The 22,405-nt window shown below is 51.6% G+C and overlaps 2 protein-coding genes across 2 annotated transcripts in view; one reads left to right on the top strand and one right to left on the bottom strand.

The window, feature by feature from the left end:
* COL18A1 (collagen type XVIII alpha 1 chain) overlaps positions 1–1,933 on the bottom strand; it is a 94,328-nt gene extending 92,395 nt beyond the window's left edge. Inside the window, exons 1-2 of the mRNA XM_070796067.1 lie at positions 1,800–1,933; positions 1,604–1,698 (exon numbers count right to left, since the gene is read on the bottom strand). Coding sequence (XP_070652168.1) covers positions 1,604–1,698; positions 1,800–1,810 — 106 coding nt within the window. The 5' untranslated portion in view covers positions 1,811–1,933. The remainder of the gene's footprint in view (positions 1–1,603; positions 1,699–1,799) is intronic.
* On the top strand, positions 1,586–19,225 carry LOC109561265 (uncharacterized). The gene is made up of 3 exons (XM_070796149.1): positions 1,586–1,717; positions 6,362–6,648; positions 6,746–19,225. Exon 3 carries the CDS (start codon positions 15,058–15,060, stop codon positions 15,688–15,690), a length of 633 nt encoding a protein of 210 aa, XP_070652250.1. The 5' UTR covers positions 1,586–1,717; positions 6,362–6,648; positions 6,746–15,057; the 3' UTR covers positions 15,691–19,225.
* The last annotated feature ends 3,180 nt before the right edge of the window (positions 19,226–22,405 follow it).

Below are 22,405 nucleotides of genomic sequence, written 5' to 3'. Positions count from 1 at the left end.
CTAATGCTCAGTCACCACCCTTGATTTCCTCCTCTTGGTCACTGAACTTCATAAACTGAGGTGTGGATGCTTCGGTGTCCTTCCTTTCCCAAGAGGATGCATGATTATAAAAGAGGCTTTGTGGCTACACATTCCTGCACAAGCCTGAGGGGGTGGCCCCAGAAACCACCGCAGTAGTTCCAGGCGGTCATAGGGACCCCAAGAAATCCGAGGACCCCAGATCCCCACAAGGACAAACACTCCCTAAAAGCACCCCTTCCGCCCCGCAGGTTAACACATATACATGAGGAATTACCTGCTCCTCTACAAACAGGTGCTTTCCACACCATCTCTTTAAAAACGTCTCTATATGAGGTGGTTACATTTTAAAAAGGTTTGCGCTGCTGTTTAACCTGGTGACCAAGCTGACTGGAAACAATGAAGCAGATTACTGTGGCTGTCTCCCAGGAGCCTCCCCCAGCTCATCCCCCCTCCCCGGCCAGCTGTGGCAGCAGGTGTGGCTGCTGTGGTGACCACAGTCAACAGTCACTCTGGCCGCGGGGAGCAGGCTGCCCAGGACGGGTGTCAGGGCAAACGGTCTACCTGTGAAAAAATACCGACTCTTTGGGGGTGGGGGCTCCCCTCGGGTCCGGCAGCCCCACCTCCCCCCACTGCGAGCTCCTCCTGGGACTTTGCGGGACTTGTTGGGACGAGGACCTGGGCGGCCGTCTGGGTGGACACGGAGTCCCCCAAACGTAGCAAAGGGAGTTTCCGTGCGACCGGAGCGGCCTTCCGGAGCACCGTCTGCGGTCCACGCGGGAGAAGCGGCGAGCGGGCGCCGCCGAACAACGGACCTCCGCGCATTGTTCTCCCGGCGGCTGCTCGGCGCTCGGCCGCATCAAAGGGACCGCGCGCAACCCGACACCGCGGAGGGCGCGGGGACAGAGGCCTGGGGCCCGGGGCCCGGGCGACGCACAAAGGCTGGCCCTGGAGAAACCTGAGCACTTTCGCCTCGACAGGTTGGAAACCACACGGCTGCGCTCCGCCCCGCGCTGTCTGTCCTCCCCGGAGACCAGCCGGACTCGGCGCGGCAACGCCGTGTCCCAGAGGTACGAGCCGCTGCAGCCGCCCAGGCGCTGGGCGGGACTAGGCCGGTGACGGCGACACAGGCCTGGGGTCGGGCGTCGGATGCCCGGGCGTCTCCGAGCCACCGCGCATGTAACCGCCGCCACCGCGACCTCGGCCGATCCCTCGCTGGCCCTCTGCTGCAGCGCTGTCCGCCGAGCGCACCAACTTCCCCGCAGAGTTGCCGAAGTTTGGTCACGATACGAGGATCTCAGGACGCGGACGGTCCGCACCATCGTCCCGGGCGCGCCCAGGTGGCCCGAAGCCCGCAGTCGAGGACACTCCGGACATACGACCCCGGGCCGACACCGTCCCCCTCCAGTCGCAGCCCGCGGGCCAACTGCACGCGTGGGCAGAGCCGGGACCGCCTCCCAGGACCGAAGCCGAGACGGGCTGGGCTGAGGCCGTAGCCGCCTGGGACCGGCCGAAGATCCGCACAAAGTGCGGCCGGAGGCGGGCGTGCCCAGCGCAGGCACTTTCGTGTCGGCACTGGTCTTACCTGGCTCGGCGGACGCTGCGCTGACCCCGAGCAGCAGGACCAGGTGGGCGAGCAAGTCCAGGAGGCGACGCCGCCGCGGCTGCAGCCAAGGCCACCTGCGGGCACAAGCCACAGGTTAGGGCACAGCGCGCGCCCCCGTTCCCCGCCCGTGCGACCTCCCGGCCCCCGCCCGTCTGGGGCGCTGAGCGGCCCGCACCTCGGCGCCATGCTCCGCGAGCCGGATGTCTGTGCAGCGGGATGCTGCGAGCTCAGCCTCGGTGCACCCGCTCGGCCGGCGGAGCTCTGGCCGCCGCGGGGGCCAGGCCGGGCCGGGGGGCGGGGGGGGCGAGGGGGCGGGGGGCGGGCGGGGGCGGGGCTGGTCAGGGGGCGGGACGACGGGCCTGGGACGCGAAGACCTACCAGGGCAGGGGCGGGGCGGGGCGGTGGGTGGGCAAGGGGTGGAGCAGGCAAGAAAGTGGGGACGGGCCCTGGCAAGGGGCAGGGCCGGGCGCCGAGCTCTGCACGCGGCCCTGGGCCCGGGGCGTGGAGTAAACCCGATAAGGAGAGGGCTTCGGACCCCCGACCTGGCTCATCGGCCTGTCCCCGGGTCCTAGCACCCTTCCTCTGCAGCCGCAGTGTTTCTCCCCCCCGCCTCAGCCACACCTGCCCCTACCGCTGCCCACGACAGCCGGGCACCTGCCCTGGGCACCCGGGGTCTCGGGCTCCAAACCTCGGGTGTTTGGGAAGGTGACGGTAATCAGGGGATTGGTCCTCGGGTCCTGAGTCCGATGCGGCAGCGGAAAGGAGGGCGATTTGAACAAAGACGTTACTCGCCAGGGGGCGGCGGTTGGAGGAAAGGGCAGCTGGGCTTCTCCTGCCCACCCTTTCGGGCACAGTGACCGCGTCGTGGCAACCCACCCGGCCTCGCCACTTTCACGGGCTCGGGGCCCAGCACGGTTGCATCCCCAAGGCCCACTCCCCACGTTGCACCCCTTCTGGAACCCTCCCAGGGGATGGGCCCTGCACCCCAAAAGGCCTCTGCGCTGGAGTTCCAGCCCCCAAGACCTGGTCTGGGAGGCCCCTCCCCCTGCTGGAAGTCCAGTTGCACCCCACCCTAGCCTTCCAGGCTCCCCCAGCCCCTTCACCCCCCTCTCCCCCAGCCTCCACCACTCTGGGAGCTCTGGTCATTTCTTCTTCCTCAGGCCTGTGCTCCCAACCCCCACCTGACCGCCTGACCTCAGTCCCTCCCTCCACCAGGCAGCTGCTAAAGGGGTCCTGTCCTCAGACCACCCACAGGCCTCTCCAGGCAACCAGAGCCCCTCACATCGGCCTCTTAAAGTAAACTCACATTTCCCTGAATCTGATCCCCTCACGGTTTGCAAAAAATAGGGTTCCCGATGCCATCAAAATCAGGGGTCCCAGGGCCATTGCCCTTGGCTTAGTATCTCTGCTAAGCCCTCTGGATTCACCCCCCTCCTTCTCCATGCCACCTCCTGATCCTGGTTCACCTCCTGCCTGGAGCCCTGAGCCATGTCTGCAGTGCAGACTCTGGGCCTCTCCACGCCTTGCTGGGCTTTCCCTACATCATCGGCACCCCCAACCTCACCATCTCTCAGCCTAGATCAGCCTAGAAACCAAGCCCCTGGTCTGGCCCCCTCCACACCCTCCTGTATGTATCTACCCACTCTCAACCACCACCTCCCCAGGTCTTGGCCAGCAGGCTGCTCCTGGAGCCTCCTGCAGTGGCCCACAGTCCCTCCCTCCCTCCTTCTACTGCCCCCCTCCCCTCCTGCTCTGCAGCCTTAGCAGAGGGCCTGCTGGGATTCCAGTCCCATGGCATCATCCCCCCTCCCCCCTCCAGTCTTCAAAGGCTGATGGGTGCTGCTGGGCACCCCAGGCCGTGTCTGTCCTGTCTGGCTGCACCTGTCCACCTGCTCACCCCTCCGTCATCACCTGCTTCCGAACCTGGAGTCCTTCTCCTGATCCCATGAAAAGGGTGCTCATGGCCCATGGTGGCGAGGAGAGAAAGCAACTTAGAGGATTATGACTACATTTTTTAAAAATGAAAGAGAACAGCATTGAATAGAAATGCAAAACTTGCTGTCTGTGTGGATGGAGGGGTTGGGTGGGGTCCATTGCACGTGTGTCTGTCAGCAGGCATGTGTGCAGTGGATGCACGAGTCCGTGTGTGAGCAGTTCCTATGACTGTGTGCTGTTGTGTGCATGTGTGGCCGTCAGTGTTGCTACTGGACAGAGCTTGGGTCTGCTCGCCAGATCACAGCAAAGCCAGCCTACTGATGCTGTGTTGTGATGAAGGAGAGTACAGTGGTGTGTTGTTGTTTTTTTTTTAATTAAGATATATTTATTTGTTTTGGCTGTGCTGGGTCTTCGTTGCTATGTGTGGGCTTTCTCTAGTTGCTGCCAGTGGGGGCTGCTCTTTGTTGCAGAGTGCAGGTTTCTCATCGTGGTGGCTTCTGCTGTTGTGGAGAGCCGTGGGCTCTAGGGCGCGTTGGCCTCGTTGCAGTACATGGGCTCAGTAGTTGCAGCTTGCGGGCTCTGGAGCCCGGGCTCCGTAGTTATGGTACACAGGCTTAGTTGCTCCACGGCATATGGCATCTTCCCGGACCAGAGATCAAACCAGTGTCCTCTGAATTGGCAGGTGGATTCTTAACCGATGAACCACCAGGGGAGCCCCTACAGTGATTATTATTGCAGGTGCCAAGCAAGGAGACCAGGCAGTTCATGTTCAAAAGACCCAAACTACCCGATGGCTTTCAGAGAAGGCAGTGTTTGGGTTGAGGGCTGCAGCTCATGAACTTTCTTCTGATTCTTTGGTGATGAGGTAATCAGGAGTCAGTATCATCAACCTTCTGTCCCAGCCAGTCTGGGGTCTGCATGCTTTTGGTCAGCATGTGGTCCCCCTCCTCCACCTGGGCAGGGCCTTTGTTTCTGCAGAACAAAGATATGGGTCAGATTGTTGTGCGCATCCCTCGAGGAGAAGCTAGGACCCTGCTTTATCACTGACCATTGTTGGAGCTATCACCGCTGCTGTGGGCTGGCTGCTTGTCCTTTGTTTCTGGTTCCCTGGCTTCTCTAATTAGTAACTGCTCTAATCTGAGCTTTTTCTACAAACGAGGACTGGGGAGCACAGGAGGGCTTTTGTACCCCGGAGGGCCCCGCCAGGTCCTGTGGGACTTCAGTGTGTTCGTGTCTGTGGTAGGCACGTACTGGGTCCTGGCAGCGTCCCTTCCTGTGCCTTGCGGCCATCTGTCCATCTGGCCATGGGCTGCAGCCCTGCCCCAGGGTAAGGAAGTTGAAGGGCAGGGGTCTTCAACCTCTTCCTCCTCCCCTGCCCTCCCAACCCAGCCCACTGGGCCTGACCGTGGTTCCAGGAAGGAGAACATGGAATAGGCCAGCAGCGCTGCGTCCCTGCTCACACTGGCGACTGGGGTTTAGCCATGTCTCTCCTCTCTCAGGTCGGAAGCCCACCAGCAGGGGCAAGCCCCCCTCTGTGGGCTTTGGAGGGAGGGCCAGCTTCAAAAATACACAAGTGGCCTTTCTACTGTGAAACACTATTACTGCTGAACTTACAGCTGTGAAAATACACATCTTGTGCTTATTTTTTTTCACTGACTGTCTTATCACAGACTCACTGCTAGGTGTCTCCACAGTTCCCGTGGCTTTTGCATCTTTTTTTTATTAGAGCTTTACTATATCCACAAATATCAATAATGTGCCATCACTGTAGGAAAATACAAACTACAGACATGTGCGAAGACAGTAAGACCCCCAGTGCGTGCAAGCGCCGCTCGGTTCTCCCTGCCCTCCTTCGGAAAAGAAATTGGCACCCCACTCCAGTGTTCTTGCCTGGAGAATCCCAGGGACGGGGGAGCCTGGTGGGCTGCCATCTCTGGGGTCGCACAGAGTCGGACACGACTGAAGTGACTTAGCAGCAGCAGCAGCAGCAGCTGCCCTCCTTCACAAAGACTCCCGCCCAGGGAACCGGGTGCTGTTGCGTGCAGGCAGCCCCGCCCTCCAGGAGCGACAGACCCAAGTCAACTCCTCCCAGAGAAGGAGGACCCCCGCTGTGCCTGGTGCTGGGCGGTCCTCGGAGCACAGTCTGGGCAGCGGGGGAGGGTCGGCCCCGGGGGCTCCACAGGAGCTCCGGAAGGGTGGGGGAAGGGTGTCCAAGAGCAAGGGCCCTCAGTGGGAAGGGAGCTGGGGAGAGGGCCAGCCCAAGCACAGCGCAATTCTGGAACATGTGGTATGTTTGAGGGGTGGGTGGCATTTGGAGAGAAGTATCAGTTGGCCTGTCCTTGGGCGCTGGCCTCTCTCCCTGTTCCTTATGCTGTTCCCATCTCTCTCCACTGCAGTGGGCCCCACAGCTTTTTCGCAGGGAGAAATGACAGATGACACCCAGCTCGTCCCGGTGACACGCAGGGTTGGGGTCTCTGGGACACCCACCAAGCAGGGACCCACAAGACCAGGATGCTTGACTGATGGAACCAGAGGCTCCACCCCTCCACGGCCAGTGCTGGGTGTTTGTGTTTTCAATCGATACAGGGCTTTTTCAATGACAAGGGACCGGCTGCCGTCAGACCTGTGCAGTGGGCAGCTGCTGGTTCCATGGGCGCGTCCTGGGTGGGACTGTGGGTTTGTGCAGGGAGAGAGAGCATGTGTAGGGAAGGGGCTGAGGGCCCAGCAGACAGAGCAAGGCCAGGGACAGGAAAGGGAGGACATCTGACCTCTGCTCGAGCTGCTCCTTCTCGTTGTGTCCAGAGACGCCACTGGGCTTGCTGCAAGACAGAAGTAACTTTTCACTGGGGAAAGGAAAGTGGTAGACAGAGCCGCTGTGAGAAGTGTATCCAACATCGTATCTAGCTCCAGACCAGTCACATGTCAGTCCTCAGGCCCTAATCGCCCGTCCACCGTGTCTGAGACGTAACTGCGGCCGGAAGATGAATGGACCGGCTGACCCTGGCCCTGGGCCCTGGCCTCTGATGGACTCTGCCCCCCACCTCCTCTGCCGCCCCGTTTCTTCTCTCCACCCCACCGGGCACATCAGGGTAAGCGTGCATATTTATTAGTTTCCGAGCCTGCTGCCCTCACGGCCAGTGTCTGCCTGGGGCCCAGGCATCACAACTTCTGTGTTTTCACCTGCAGCTCCAGACACCCGCCTCTGGTGGACCCTCAGTAACTACCCGCCAGATGAAGGACAGGATTGCCACTGCCTTTTGCAGCAGGCAGGTCCGAACTCTTCCCGGCGGCCTCACCTGGATCTCAGCCTCCAACCAGCAGAGCGCTGGGCACCAGGTGGGGCAGCCGATGAAGCTGGTCGTCTTGGGGGATTTGTTGACAGCATTTGAAAACAGCAAGTAATGATGACACGTACGTGAAATGGACTATTACGTCCCCAAGAAAAATCTAATTAAACGAGAAAAGTGTATGTGGAAAAGCCACGTCCCACCCTGTGAACACCACGTGGCACCATGTTAGGAAACACGCGAGTGAAGAGGTGACCAGCCTGCTGTTAGAAGTGACTGTCAAAGCTTCATAAATACACATTTCTATTAACCTTGGCTGTGCCATTTCCTCTTTTCCCTGCTGGACGGAAATGCCTCAGCTCAGGTTGAATCAGGGGGAAAGGGGAGGGGCCCCCGAATTCTCAAGTGCATCCTCTAATGACCTGGGACATTCCTAATCCCCACTGAGGCTCATCAATACAAAGGAAGTGCATGTTGCCAACTCCCGTGAGTAGAAGGAAGGGGTCTGGGTGACCCTCCGTCCCTTCATTTCCTGCCCACCTGGCAGCCTTCCAGCAGCAACAGCACCCCCGGTCCCTTCTGTTCCCTGGGCCACAGCCTTATTCAGACAAGTTAATCAGTGTTGCTTGTCCCACCCAGGTGACTGGGGTGACTGCTCAGGGCAAACCAACCCCCAGCTGCGTGTACACCCCCAGCACCACACATGCACACACAACCTTGTCTGCTGTCACTCAAGAACAGCATCAGAGCATCAACCCTGACTCAGCCAGGGCGCCGCCTGGGTCCTGTCTGCCCTGCCCCCACCCTCAGTGTCCTCGCATCTCGGCCTGACCTCCTGGTCCTCCGAGCAGTTCTGATGGCCACCAGCAGCCCAGCACTCACCTCCACGTCAGGCTGCTTGACTTTCCTGCAGAGCGCTTCTCAATAATGCTCTTGTTCTTTTATTTGTTCACTTGTCTGTTACTTATTTGTGGTCTTCCCACTTTCCTCCAGGAGAATTCAGGCCCCTATCCCTGCCTAAGGATGGTGTCTTTGCTGTGTGCATGGCAGAACAGAAGGGAGGGAGGGAGGCAAGCAGGTGTATTTCACAAGTGACACCAGAGCCCAGGATGGAGCCTCCAGGGTGGGACTGCATTGTACCCAACAATGTATGGGACCCAACACAGCCTCCAGCCTCCGTCCTGGCATGTTTGACCACCATTCCTGCACTCACCCTCATCCCACTCGGAGAGGGACTCAACTGAACTAGCTCCATTATAATCACGGAAAACCCGAAATGTTACAATTAAGGGCCCCCCATCTGCCTCCACACCTAAGCCCCCCTCAAAATTAGTCCTTGTCACTATCTTTTTGCTGGCTTTCAAAAATGCATTTCATAGATATTTGTTACTTTATAAACCTAGAAAGTTGTTTAGTAAAATTTTAAAAGCATGCATGAGGTAACACTCATGGTTCTAAACTTTGCCGTGTTAACACAATAGCTCTTTTCACGTCAGCATATACACATTTATTTAAATTGTTGCACATGTATTCTGTGGGAATCATACTTAGTGGTCCCACTATTAATGAGATTTAAGCTGTTTTCGATCATTTGCTTAAAATAATGTACTTCCTGAAAAGAGATGGAAACAGTGAGACAGAAAGACATGGATAACGTCGAAAATTGGAAAACATGATAGGTAGATGGAGATAGTTTTGTTAGGCTGGTCAGTAAATGCCTCTTAGCCAAGCAGAGATCCCACGAATCTGGAAGTAACTCTACAGCAAATATCCAGATTGAAGCACAAAGAGAACCCAGAATGAGAAAAGAACAGAGTTACACGTCTGAGGTCCGTGGGACAATGTTAAACAGTCTGTAAAACTGGAATCCAATTTGATGGAGAAAAGAGACAGAGGGAGGAGTAGAGGAAATATCTGGAGAAAGTAACTAAACCATAGATCAAAGAAGCTCAGAGCAGACGCATCAGGATAAGTGCCCCAAAGTCAAACAAACAAATAAAACCAAACAAAAAAATCCCTTAGCATAAACATATTCAAGCTGCCTGGGAAAAAAAAAAAAGACATGAAAAAAAAACTTCTAAGGAAACCAGAGGGAAAACGTGTGCATTCCATGCAGAGAAATAAAGATAAGAGTTACAGCAAATTCCCTTCAGAAACCATGCCTGCAGGATGCCAGCAAAGGGCTATCTTTATAGACCTGAGAGAAACAAGTGTTGGTTCAGAACTCTGAACCAGTTAAAAAACTTTTAAAAATTATAAGTTAAAACGGGACTATCTCAGAGGAATAAGAACTATGGGAATTCACTCCTGGCATTCCTGCTTTATGAGACATGAAAAATGACACTCATCAGTCAGGAAGAATATGATATTAATCTGCCAACTGGATCTTTATCAAAAAATGAGCACCAAAAATGCAAGAAATGAAGATAAGACAGATATCTTTTCCCCTTATTTTTAATTGCTATAAATTGTAGCTGCTATCAAGAGTGAAGACAGTAGCACTGTATTGGATTGATAGGACAAGTGAGAGTTAAATGTATTTATATGATCATAACATCGGGACAGACGGAGGGGAGGAGTTAGGGGACTATCCCTGAAAGGCCCTTACCCTGTATGTGAAATAGTCTAATGCTATTTGAAGGCAAACTCTAATTAATGTAAGATTTATATTGTAAACCCAAGGACAACACTAAATTTTTTTAAGAGATAAAAGTAGTAAGTCAAGGGGAGGACATAAAGCAGAATGATTAAGAAAAATGTTCATTTAACCAAAAGAAGGCAGAAAAAGAGTAAAAGAGAAACAAACCAAAAAACCAGTTTAAACAAATAGAAGACATCTAGCAAAATTATCATTTTAATCCAATCATTAATTATCACATTAAAAGTGAGTGGTCTAAACACACCAGTTAAAAGGTAGAGATGGTCACACTGGACTTTAAAAATCTATGGTATATCTATAAGAAACCCATGTTAAATATAGACATATATAGGGTTCAGGTATAAGGATGAAAAAAACAATCCCATTCAATCACTAACCAAACTAAAGTCAAAGCGGCTATCTTGCTAGCTACAGTTTTTGTTGTTGTTGTTGTTCAGTCGCTCAGTTGTGTCCAACTCATTGCGACTTCATGGACGGCCGCACACCAGGCCTCCCTGTCCTTCACTGTTTCCTGGAGTTGGCTGAAACCCATATCCATTGTGTCGGTGATGCCATCCAATCATCTCATCCTCTATCGCCCCTTCTCCTGCCTTCAATCCTTCCCAGCATCAGGGTCTTTTCCAATGAGTCAGTTCTTCTCATCAGATGGCCAAAGTCTTGACGCTTCAGCATCAGTCCTTCCAATGAATATTCAGGGTTGATTCCCTTTAGGATGAACTGGTTGCATCTCCTTGCAGTCCAAGGGACTCTCAAGAGTCTTCTCCAACACCACAGTTCAAAAGAATCAATTCTTCTGTGCTCCGCTTTCTTTATGATCCAACTCTCACATCCATACAAGACTACTAGAAAAAACCGTAGCTTTGACTAGATGGACCTTTGTCGGCAATAATACACTGCCTAGCTTTTCTTCCAAGGAGCAAGACTTTAGAAGAAGGAATATTATCAGAGATAAAGTGGGACACTTAGTAAAGATGAGGGAGTCAGCTTTATGAGCTCACAGTCATGGATGAGCAGGCTCCTAAACAATGGTCTTCAAATACAGGAAGCAAAACTTGAAAGGGTGGAAGGAGAAACAGATTCCCAACTGTGGTTAATGTCAACAATACTCAGTAATTGTTAGAACACATAGACAGAAAAATCAATAAGGGCACAGAAGACATGAACAATACATCAGCTACCTAGACTTAATTGATATTTATCAAACCCTCCCCCAATAATACTTTCTGAGAAGAAGAATATAGGCAAGGGGCATAAGGCAGGCTGGGGGCGAGTGCAGAGAGACGCAGCATACGAGCTGTGGGAGTGAAGGAGATGTTCCATGCCTATCAGTTGTTGGGGAGAACTTCTCTGCAGAGGAGCACCACCCTGCAATAAAATGGAATTAGTTACTGATCTGCACTAAATGCAGTAAATGTCACAAAATCATGCCAGGAGAAAGAATCCAGACAGGAAGTATACACTATGGCCTCATCCGTGTGGAGTCCTGGGAGGACCACAGGGTGGACCAGGGCCTGGGCTGGGCGGGGCGGGTACAGGGAGCACAGATGACAAAGGGCCAGGACACCTCTGCCAATTACATACCGATTTATTTGTTCACAGTGTGGGTAGTGGTGATGGATTCCCAGGGGTACACACACAGCCAATGCACACTTTATCTCCAGCTTACTGTGTGACAATTACAAGTCAATAACGCTATTAAAAGCACTTCAGCAGAGACAGCTGGGACGTCAGCTCTCTTCATCTGCACCCTGGTTGGGAGCACACAGAAAATAGCAGTTAGCTGAGGTGACAACCATTGGTGGTGTGTGCTAAATTGCTTCAGTCATGTCCGAAACTGTGTGACCCCATGGACTGTAGCCTACCCGGCTCCTCTCTCCACGGGATTCTCCTGGCCAGAATACTGGAGTGGGTTGCTGTGCCCTTCTCCAGTCATTGGTGGTCATGGTGGTCAAAATTAGTAAGCCTTATTTAAACTTCAAAAATAACGGGTAAAAGGCAACTTTAGCTTTGTTCCTGCTGAGACTCAGATGGAAGGACCTGAGCAGGAACCACCTTGAGAACGTCTAGTGCTCCCAGTTAGGCCACAGAAAAGAAGGGGTACTGGGGGTGGGGCAGGCAGGAGACCCCCACAGCTGGACCGAGGGTCCCAACATGGCGCACCCAGGGCCAAGACAAGAAGCCCATTGGAAACGGACTCAGAACGTCATGCAGACTTTGTCTCAAAGGGCTTTGTGACACCTGTGACATTTGGTTCTGGTACAGAGCTTTCTCAAACGCATGGAATTCCCTGAGTGGTGGGGCGGGGTGACAAGGGATCTTTTCTTTTTCATGACAAATGCTTTCATCCACCCCTGAGCTTATGCTAATGAAGTGACTCTGGGAGGATGGGGCTGGTTGCCAGAGGAACCAAGCACCGGATTAGAAGTTGGGCAAAGGCCTAGGGAAGGGAGAGGGACTAGAGGTGGTGTTGATGTTAATCAGCGATGGCCAATGATTTAATCAGCTGTGCTTCATACCGGAGCTCCCCTAGAAACTGCACATGAAAGTTCAGAGCTCAGAGACCATCTGGCTCGGTGAGCACCCCGTCCTGCTAGGCAGCCGATGTGCCCCAGGCCGTGGGGATGGAGCGCCTTGCTCACCACCCTGCTCAACCCCTTTATCTTCTGTTCAGTTGTGTCCTTTATAATAAACCACCAACAGTAAGTACAGTGCTTTCCTGAGTTCTGTGAGACGTTCTAGCAAATTATTGAAAGAGGGGTTTGTGGGAGCCTCTGATGTATAACCAAGTTGGACAGAAGAGTAGGCACCCAGGAGGGACCCCATCCTGACACCTGGCATCTGGGGGTCAGTCCTCAGGGACTGAACCCTTACCTTGTGGGGTCTGCTCTGAATCTGGGTGCTTAATGTCAGCACTGCCCAGCAGGGAACCCGCACATTTAGTGTCAGAAGGACTGTGTGTAGAGAAGTGGTTTTCCTGCAACGCCTGCTGAGGGTGGAAGGACCTGGGAGATGCCCTTAGCCCGGCCAGTGGCCACTGTGTCTGCCCACTCTCAAATCCCTCCCACCGACATCTGGCTCACGGTTGGGCTGTTGGGCAAGAACCTGGGGGCTGCGAGCACAATGCTTCAACAAATGCTGTTGGAGGGAATGGGGGGCAGCACTGAGAGCGGGCAGCTCTAGCTCCATCCCCCTCCCTGAGACCCCAGAGGAGCCCAGATGCTGACCATCATCTCACCCCACCCCGAGCTGCTGGCCTTCCAGAGTGATCCTGACCAAGCCGGGACTCCAGTGGCAGGGCCGTGGACTGGGATGGCCTGGGGTGGCCTGGGGTGGGCTGGGGTGGCCAGGCCTGGCGTGGCCTGGCAGGGCAGGTTCCCTCTGCGGCTGTGAAGGAGAATCTTTCTAGGCCTCCCTCGTGGATCCGTGTGGCATGGCTTCAGATGCATCACTCCAGTCCCTCTCAAGGCTCTCCTCCCCATGTGTTTCTCAATGTCCCTTCCTCTCTTCTCACAAGGATACCAGTCCTGTGGGTTTGGGCCCCCCACTCCAGTGTGACCTCACCTTGAAAGTGACAGTGTTAGTTGCTCAGTCATGTCCAACTCTTTGCAACCCCATGGACTGTGGCCTGCCAGGCTTCCTCTGTCCATAGGATTCTCTGGGCAAGAATACTGGAATAGGTTTCCATGCCCTTCTCCAGGGGATCTTCCTGACCCAGGAATCGAACCCGGGGCTCCTGCATTGCAGGCAGATTCCTTACCGTCTGAGCCAACAAGGAACTAATTACATCTGCAAGGACCTCATTTCCCAACAGGGCCCTGTACTGAGATTCTGAGAGGACATAAATCTTGTGGAGACACCATTCAGCTCAGCACACCAAGCATTGGGTGGCACAGCCATAGTGGGCAAACGAGACTATTGTCTTCTAGATGGTCATTTTGAAAATGTGACAAATGAGATGTTTGATTTGCGTCCACTTGTGGAATAATAAAAAGCTCACAGTAGCAAAGGGGTGGGCTTGGAACAAGTGGGTTTTTCTTGCAGTTATAGGAATTTCTTTATTAAAATCCTGCTCCTGGCAAGTAGCAGATGCTGTGGTGTCCCTGTGTCCCCTTACCTCAGCACAGGCTACTGCAGTTCAACACAAGCACCTGTGTCTCTCAACTTGAGGCTACCTCTGCAAGTGCCGAGCAATTAACATGCCCTTGTACCCACCCCATAAGCCCCTCTCAAGCTGTTGAATAAATACCGGGGACCCCTTCCCCCTGGAAATTCATTAAAGAAGAAATTTACAAATGGTGAGAAATATCACGTTCAGGAACAGGAAGACTAAAGCTTCGTAAAGATGGCTGGTCTCCAAAGACATTCAGGCTCAATGCAATTCAAATAAAGTGCCAGAGGTTTTTTTTTTTGTTTTTTTTTTTTTGGACTTCACAAACTGAATGAAGATTTGCACACAAGAACAAATGTCCGCGATTTGTTAAGATATCTAGAAGAACCAGTTGGGGAATTTGCCCTGCTAGGTATCAAGATGTATTAAAAGATTCAATAGTAAGACAGTGTAGTAACAGCAGAGGAATAGACAAAGAGATTAACCAAACAGAGTAGAAAGCCCTAAAGCCCACCCTCACAGATAAGGCACAACTCAGCAGAGAATGATGTGCCTTACAAAGGGTGCAGGAATGTTTGTATCTGTGCAGTTAAGAAGGAAACTGACTTCTCTTGAAATGCGATTCAAAAACAATTGTTGTTCAGTTGCTAAGTCAAGCTGTGACTGACTCTCTGTGATTCCATGGACTGCAGCGCACCAGGTTCCCCTATCCTTTACCATCTCGCAGAGTTTACTCAAGCTCATGTCCATTGAGTTGGTAGTGCACATTCCAGATACATTAGAGGAATGTAAATATAAAAAGAAAATTATTTTAAGCTGAATATTTAGAAGATTTTTTTAATGATTACAAGGGAAGTAGAGATTTCTTACAACACAAAACATTGATCCATAAATGACAAGATTGATACATAAAATTACATTAAAGTAAAAAAACCTATTCATATAAAGACACAAGAATGAAAATGAAAAAAGCTGAAAACCGAGAAAAGACATTGCCACAAAGGATTAATATCCTGAATGTATAAAGAACATCTACAAACTTTAAAAGGAGAAAATCAAATGCCACAAAAGAAACACAAAAACAAATGTCATAGAAAAGATGTAGGAATGGCTCATAAAGAAATGAAAAATTGCTCTTTCCCATTAGTAAACAATGCAAATTAAAACCTACTATGAGATTCCACTATGTACTGACCACATGTTGGTAAGGATGGGAAATAATTGGAACTCTTCTGCACTGCTGATGGGTGTGTGGGGTGTTTCTGCTTTGGAAAACTATTTGACATTTCCCAATAGAATTAAAGATAAACATACATGCTACATCATGCCACAATGTCATTCTTTGACACATACTCTGGAGCAGTGTTTTTCAAGTTGCATACCCATCAAAGTGAGTGAGGAAATCAATTTCACAGGACACAAGCAGTGATGATAAAGACTGGCGATGGTGATGGTGGTGATGGTGGCGGTGGTAATGGTGACAGATGTGATGATGATTATGGTGGCGATGGTGGTGGTTGTGACAGTGGTGATGGTGGTGGTGGTGATGGTGGTGATGGTGGTGGTGGTGGTGGTGATGGTGATGATGGTGATGGTGGTGATGGTGGTGATGGTGATGACATTGATGGTGATGATGATAGTTATGATGATGATGGTGATGGTAATAGTAGTGATGGTGGTGATGATGATAGCTATGATGTTGATGGTGACGGTAATGGTGGTGATGGTGGTGATGGTGATGGTGGTGATGGTGGTGATGGTGATGACATTGATGGTGATGATGATAGTTATGATGATGATGGTGATGGTAATAGTAGTGATGGTGGTGATAATGATAGCTATGATGTTGATGGTGACGGTAATGGTGGTGATGGTGGTGATGGTGATGTTGCTGATGGTGATGATGATGGTTGTGATGATGGTGATGGTGATGGTAGTGGTGGTGGTGATGATAGTGGTGATGGTGATGCTGCTGATGGTGATGATGATAGCTATGATGTTGATGGTGATGGTAAGAACAACAACAGCAATAACAGAAAATAGGGTAGAAAATATCAGCACACATCGTACACTCTAGGGTAACTGTTGCTTCATAAACAGTGGTTGCAGTTGTGTGTGTGTGTGCCATGGGTCACTATGAAGATACTGTGGTCAGCAAGTTTGGGAAACACTGTTTAGAGAAGCACTTGCACCTGACACATGTGAACTGAGCGACAAGCACCAGAAGGCTCATAGGAGAAAAAACTGGGACCAACACAAAGTCCCCCAGGCAGGGAATCGTCTACATGCATGAACTCAGACAAACGCTGCTTTACTCAGACCCATCCCCCACACCCTAGTCTGTACACAAAACTACATTTCCCATGGTCCCTTGTCAATGGGCTGTCATTAAGTTTCAGCCATTGGGTGGTGTTGGCTGAGATGGAAGGGTGGGAGGAAGGGGGAGGCCGGACATTCTTCCGTGGGTCTTGCTCCAGGAGGCCTGCAGGTCAGCAGTTACAGCCCCTTCACAGTCAAGAGCCCCAACCAGCCTCGCTCTGGCTCTGTAGTAACCCCTCCCTTGCTCATCTCTGGTGGCCTCACAATACCAACTTGATATCTCGCCCTCCTCCTGCCTCCGTGTCCAGTTCAGTGCAGTAACTCAGTCGCATCCGACTCTTTGCGACCCCATGGACTGCAGCACACCAGGCGTCCCTGTCCTTCACTAACTCCGGGAGCTTGCTAAAACTCATGTCAATTGAGTCGGTGATGCCATCCAACCATCTCATCCTCTGTCGTCCCCTTCTCCTCCCACCTTCAATCTTTCCCAGTATCAGGGTCTTTTCAAATGAGTCAGCTCTTCACATCAGGTGGCCAAAGTATTGGAGTTTCAGCTTCAGCATCAGTCCTTCCAACGAATATTCATGACTGATTTCCTTTAGGATGGACTGCTTTATCTCCTTGCAGTCCAAGGGACTCTCAAGAGTCTTCTCCAACACCATAGTTGAAAAGCATCCATTCTTCAGCACTCAGCTTTCCTTATAGTCCAACTCTCACATCCATACATGACTACAGGAAAAACCACAGCTTTGACTAGATGGACCTTTGTTGGCAAAGTAATGTCTCTGCTTTTTAATATGCTGTCTAGGTTGGTCATAACTTTCCTTCCAAGGAGCAAATGTCTTTTAATTTCATGGCCGCAGTCACCATCTGCAGGGATTTTGGAGCCTCCCAAAATAAAGTCTCTCACTGTTTCCACTGTTTCCCCATCTATTTGCCATGAAGTGATGAGATCAAATGACACGATCTTAGTTATCTGGGTTGTGAAGATCTTTTTTGTATGGTTCTTCTGTGTATTCTTGCCACCTCTTCTTAATATCTTCTGCTTCTGTTAGGTCCATACTGTTTCTGTCCTTTATTCTGCCCATCTTTGCATGAAATCTTCCCTTGGTATCTCTAATTTTCCCAAGAGATCTCTAGTCTTTCCCATTGTATTGTTTTCCTCTATTTCTTTGCATTGATCACTGAGGAAGGCTTTCTTCTCTCTCCTTGCTATTCTTTGGAACTCTGCATTCAAATGGGTATATCTTTCCTTTTCTCCTTTGCTTTTTGCTTCTCTTCTTTTCACAACTATTTGTAAGGCCTCCTCAGACAATCATTTTGCCTTTTTGCATTTCTTTTTCTTGGGGATGATCTTGATCACTGCCTCCCATACAATGTCATGAACCTCCATCCACAGTTCTTCAGGCACTCTGTCTATCAGATCTAATCCCTTGAATCTATTTGCCACTTCCACTGTATAATCATAAGGGATTTGATTTAGGTCATACCTGAATGGTCTAGTGGTTTTCCCTACTTTCTTCAATTTAAGTCTGAATTTGGCAATAAGGAGTTCATGATCTGAGCCACAGTCAGCTCTCAGTCTTGTTTTTGCTGACTGAATAGAGCCTCTCTATTTTTGGTTGCAAAGAATATAATCAATCTGATTTCAGCATTGACGATCTGGTGATGTCCATGTGTAGAGTCTTCTCTTGTGTTGTTGAAAGAGGCTGTTTGCTATGACCAATGCATTCTCTTGGCAAAACTCTGTTAGCCTTTGCCCTGCTTCATTCTGTACTCCAAGGCCAAATTTGCCTGTTACTCCAAGTATCGCTTCACTTCCTACTTTGCATTCCAATTTCTTATGATGAAAAGGACATCTATTTTGGTGTTCTAGAAGATCTTGTAGGTCTTCATAGAACTGTTCAACTTCAGGTCTTCAGCATTACTGGTTGGGCATAGACTTGGAATACTGTGATACTGAATGGTTTGCCTTGGAAACGAACAGAGATCATTTTGTTGTTTTTGAGATTGCACCCAAGATCTGCATTTCAGACTCTTTTGTTGACTATGAGGTCTACTCCATTTCTTCTGCGGGATTCCTGCCCACAGTAGTAGATATAATAGTCATATGAGTTAAATTCACCCATTCCAGTCCATTTTAGTTCACTGATTCCTAAAATGTCAATGTTCAGTCTTGCCGTCTCCTGTTTGACCACTTCCAATTTACCTGGATTCATGGACCTAACATTCAAGGTTCCTAGGCAATATTGCTTTTTACAGCATCTGACTTTACTTCCATCACCAGTCACATGAACAACTGAGTCTTGTTTTTGCTTTGGGTCAGGCTCTTCATTTTTTCCGGAGCTATTTCTCCACTCTTCTCCAGTAGCATATTGGGCACCTACAGACCTGGGGAGTTCATCTTTCAGTGTCATATTTTTTGCCTTTTCATACTGTTCATGGAGTTCTCAAGGCAAGTATACTGAAGTGGTTTGCCATTCCCTTCTCCAGGGGACCACATTTTGTCAGAACTCTCCACCATGACCTGTCCATCTTGGGTGGCGCTATACGACATGGCTCATAGTTTCATTGAGTTAGACAAGGCTGTGGTCCATGTGATCAGTTTGATTAGTTTATTGTGATTGTGGTTTTCATTCTTTCTGCCCTCTGATGGATAAGGAGAAGAGGCTGATGGAAGCTTCCTGATAGGAGAGACTGACTGAGGGGAAACTGGGTCTTGTTTTGTTGGGCAGGGCTCAACAGGCTCAGTCAATCTTTAACCCAATTTTCTGTTGATGGACGGGACTGTGTTCCCTCGCTGTTGTTTGACCTGGGACCAAACTATGGTGGAGGTAATGAAGATGATGGCGACCTCCTTCAAAAGGTGCCAGACATACACCACCACTCTCAGTGCCCCAACCCTGCAGCAGGCCACCGCTGACCCACGCCTCCACCAGAGACTCCTGGACACTCACAGGCAAGCCTGGGTCAGTCTCTTGTGGGGCCACTGCTCCTGGGTCCTGGTGCACACAAGGTTTTGTGTGTGCCCTTCAGCTCTGTTTCCCCAGTCCCGTGTAAGTCCTGGTGGCTCTATGGTGGGGTTAATGGTGATATTCTCCAAGAGTGTTTATGCCACTCCCAGGTCTGCTGCACTCAGAGCCCCTGCCCCTGCAGCAGACCACTGGTGACCTGTACCTTCGCAGGAGACACTCACACACTCAAAGGCAGGTCTGGCTCAGTCTCTGTGGGGGTCTCCTGGTGTGCACAAGGTTTTGTTTGAGTTTTCCGAGCATCTCTGGCAGGTATGGGGTTTGATTTCGTCCCTCCTACCATCTTGCTGGGGCTTCTCCTTTCCCTTGGATGTGGGTATTTTTCTTTGGTGGGATCCAACATTCTCCTGTCAATGGTTGTTCAGCAGCAAGTTGTAATTTTGGAGTTCTTACAGGAGAAGATGAGCACACATCCTTCAGCTCTGCCATCTTGTAGCCTGGACACAGTCCGTGTCCTGCTCCCTGCAAGTCTCTCAATAACTGTGTGAGGAAAGTCAGTGAAGACACAGAGACCAATTCCTGACAAAGCTCAGAAAGTGAAACCAAGGGACTTACGGGTCTCTCTGCACATGGTGTTCATTATAAACAGCAATGAGGGACAGGACTGTCCATCTTCTCAAGGTGGGTGGGCAGCAGGCACCTTTGCCCCCTTCAAATCCTCAGGGTTGGGGAGGCTTTCAGGCTACCCCCTCCTGGGGAACCGGAAAGGCTTTCTCAGATGCACACAGCAGGTCAGGTCACCACCTCCCTCGCCATTGTGTGGGGATTCTTGAGCCTCAAGGTCCACAGGTGTCCCCAGAGCCCAGGGTGACAGCTGATTTGCTCACCAGCCCTTTGATGCTGCTTCCCCGGTGACCCCTGCCCCACTGCCCACTGCTGGTGTCCCTGGGGGTCACCTCCTTCCCTGGAGCCCTTGTCTCAGTGGGGCTTCTGGAGCCCCACTCCAGAAGGGACAGGGGTGTATTGGGTATGGTTTCTATGTTATTACTCTTTAAACTCCATGTATACGTTATAAATGCACTTCTGGATGTATAATGTGTTTTACAACAAGAAAAGTAAAGAAAAGCCCAAAAGACCAGAATTACAAATGAGACAAATGTTTGTGATGGCACGTGGGCTCTCCAGGAAAGTTCATGGTTGAAGAGGGATATCCTGATGAGGTTCTCGTGGCTCTCACCAGACCCCTGATGAGACACGTGCACACTCCTGAGCCACAGAGAGAGACCCGGGAGCTCCAGCCAGGCTTCAGGGTGAGAAACCCAGGGCAGGGGCTGTGAGGTCCAGGACGGAGCACAGGAGGGGTCAGGCCCAATGCCCCTGCCTGCCCCCGCCCTCAGTCCCCTCTGTGCCTCCTCCTCCCCCCTCCCATTGTCCCCCTTCCTCTGAGCTCACCGCCCCATCTGTTTCCCGTTTTCCTGTTTTCTGCTGGCCCTTCTCTCTGCCTCAGCCTCCCTCTGGGGTTTCTGTGGATGAAGGAGGAGGAAAAGGCGGGTGCAGGGCCAGTGGGCGGAGGGGATGCTGGTGGCAGCCATGCCCTCTGCCCAAGGCCTGCAGGACTGGGCTCAGCTAATTTGGTTCTGGACTCCCCAGGGCCCTGCCTGCCCCAGAAGGAGGTTCTGGAGGGTCCCTCTCCTCCCACTGTGGGGCCCCAGTCTGCACCCTGACAAGTCCATGCAAAGACCCCTAGAGTTGCCCTCAGCCCATCTTAATTTTATTTATGGCAAAAGGAAAAGGAAACCAGCCCGGGAAGCCAGCCAGCCCTGAGTCACTGGCTGCGAGCTACAGAAAGACAGTGGTAGGGAGCCGCCCTTGGCCCTGGGCAGGTGTGAGTGCCTCCAGAGTCTAGCCCTCCTTCCAGGCTGTGCAGGCCCCATCCTTCGAGCTGGCGGCCCCTTGAAGGCCTGGGGAGGAAGCCCCAGGGTGCCCTGAGAGGACAGGCTGGGAAGGATGCCCTCTGACTATACAGAAGGCACTGGAGGTGAAGGGAGAGCCTCCTCCCCAAACACACAGTGGGCCCCTTGCCTCAGGGACAGCTGAGACTCAACCCTCCCACTCACCCCAGCACCTCCAGGGGCACCAAGTCAGTACACCTGCAAACAAATACGCCCAACCCCCGAGATCAAGGGGCCTCTGTGGCGGTACTCCCCAGGGCCCTGTGGGAACAAGGGACATGGATCTGATGCTTGCCTGGGTCCTCTGGAGGGTGCAGGGGACCATGCCTGGCAATCAGATAGGCATGCGTGTGCACATGTGTGCATATGTGGGTGTGTGAGTGCTTTCTGGTTTTCTTATAGCAACTCCAAGTTCTACCAACCTTTTAAGGTGTGAAGTCTGTCTTCTCACAACTGGAACCCCAACAGCACTTCCTGGAGCCTTGTAACCTGGAGATCTGGTTTCTGTCCCCTCCCTCTCTTCCTTCTTTCCAACTTCCTTTATTTTGAGAGTGCTTTGTCAATATATATTCAGTCATACGAATGTTCAGATTCTCTGATCTGTGCCACTCTTGGGCTGAACCACGAGGAAGTGATTCAGGTGACCCCAGGACACCTATACAGAGAGCTTCAGAGGGACGTTATTTCCTCCGGGAGAATCAAATGTAAGTGACCAATAATTGGAAGCGGCTTGGGTGAGTTATGGCATGACCACCGTGGAATACGACACAAGATTGAAAATTACTGCAGTAAAGTCTACAAAATGTGTGTACTACGTCTCATGTATCAAGTAGAAAAGAACAAGAAAGTGAACACATGGGGTGGCTGATGCTATAGTGATACGGGGATGCAAGAAAACTGGAGGGAGGCGGAGACAGACACACACAGACGCGCACACACGCACGTACGTGTGCTGCAGGTGTGATGCGGGTGGGATCCCCTGTGTTTCCTTCCCCACCCCCACCTCTGTGCTCCCCTCCCCACTTCACTCACCAGGAGGAGCAGAGATGCACCCTGGGAATCATTGATATCTATTGATTCTCCTCATCTCCAGGAACTTACAGTCTGTTAGGAGAGACTCATAGGCAATTTCAAAAATGACAAGTGTCATGACAAAGTCCTAATCAGGTGGGGTGACCCTGGAACTCACCTGGGAGAGTGTTGAAGCCACATGACCTGTCCCTGGAAAGCCAAACACTGTGGACTCACCAAACAGCAGTGTCTCACCCAGCAGAGGCCCAGGAAAGCTCAATATAAGAGATCACTTGGACTTGAAGAGTACATAGGTGAACGTCAGGTGGACTGGTCAAGGGAGGGAGAGATGGCCTTCTGGATGAAGAATGAGGTGTCTGTGAAGCACAGAAGCAGGGCTGTGGGCATAGGATGTTCAGCTCCGAGCAGCTCAGGTCAGAGCTGATGTTCCTCAATCTGCACCTGGTATGTCCAGCAGGGAGGCAGGGTTTGCCACAGCTTCTATTACAGAAACTACAAAAATTTTAAGACAAAAGTT

Source organism: Bos indicus, chromosome 1, assembly GCF_029378745.1.
Source record: "Bos indicus isolate NIAB-ARS_2022 breed Sahiwal x Tharparkar chromosome 1, NIAB-ARS_B.indTharparkar_mat_pri_1.0, whole genome shotgun sequence".
In the NCBI taxonomy this organism is placed as follows: domain Eukaryota; kingdom Metazoa; phylum Chordata; class Mammalia; order Artiodactyla; family Bovidae; genus Bos; species Bos indicus.
Note: the sequence above shows the minus strand (reverse complement) of the source record. Positions and strands in the feature narration are given on the sequence as shown.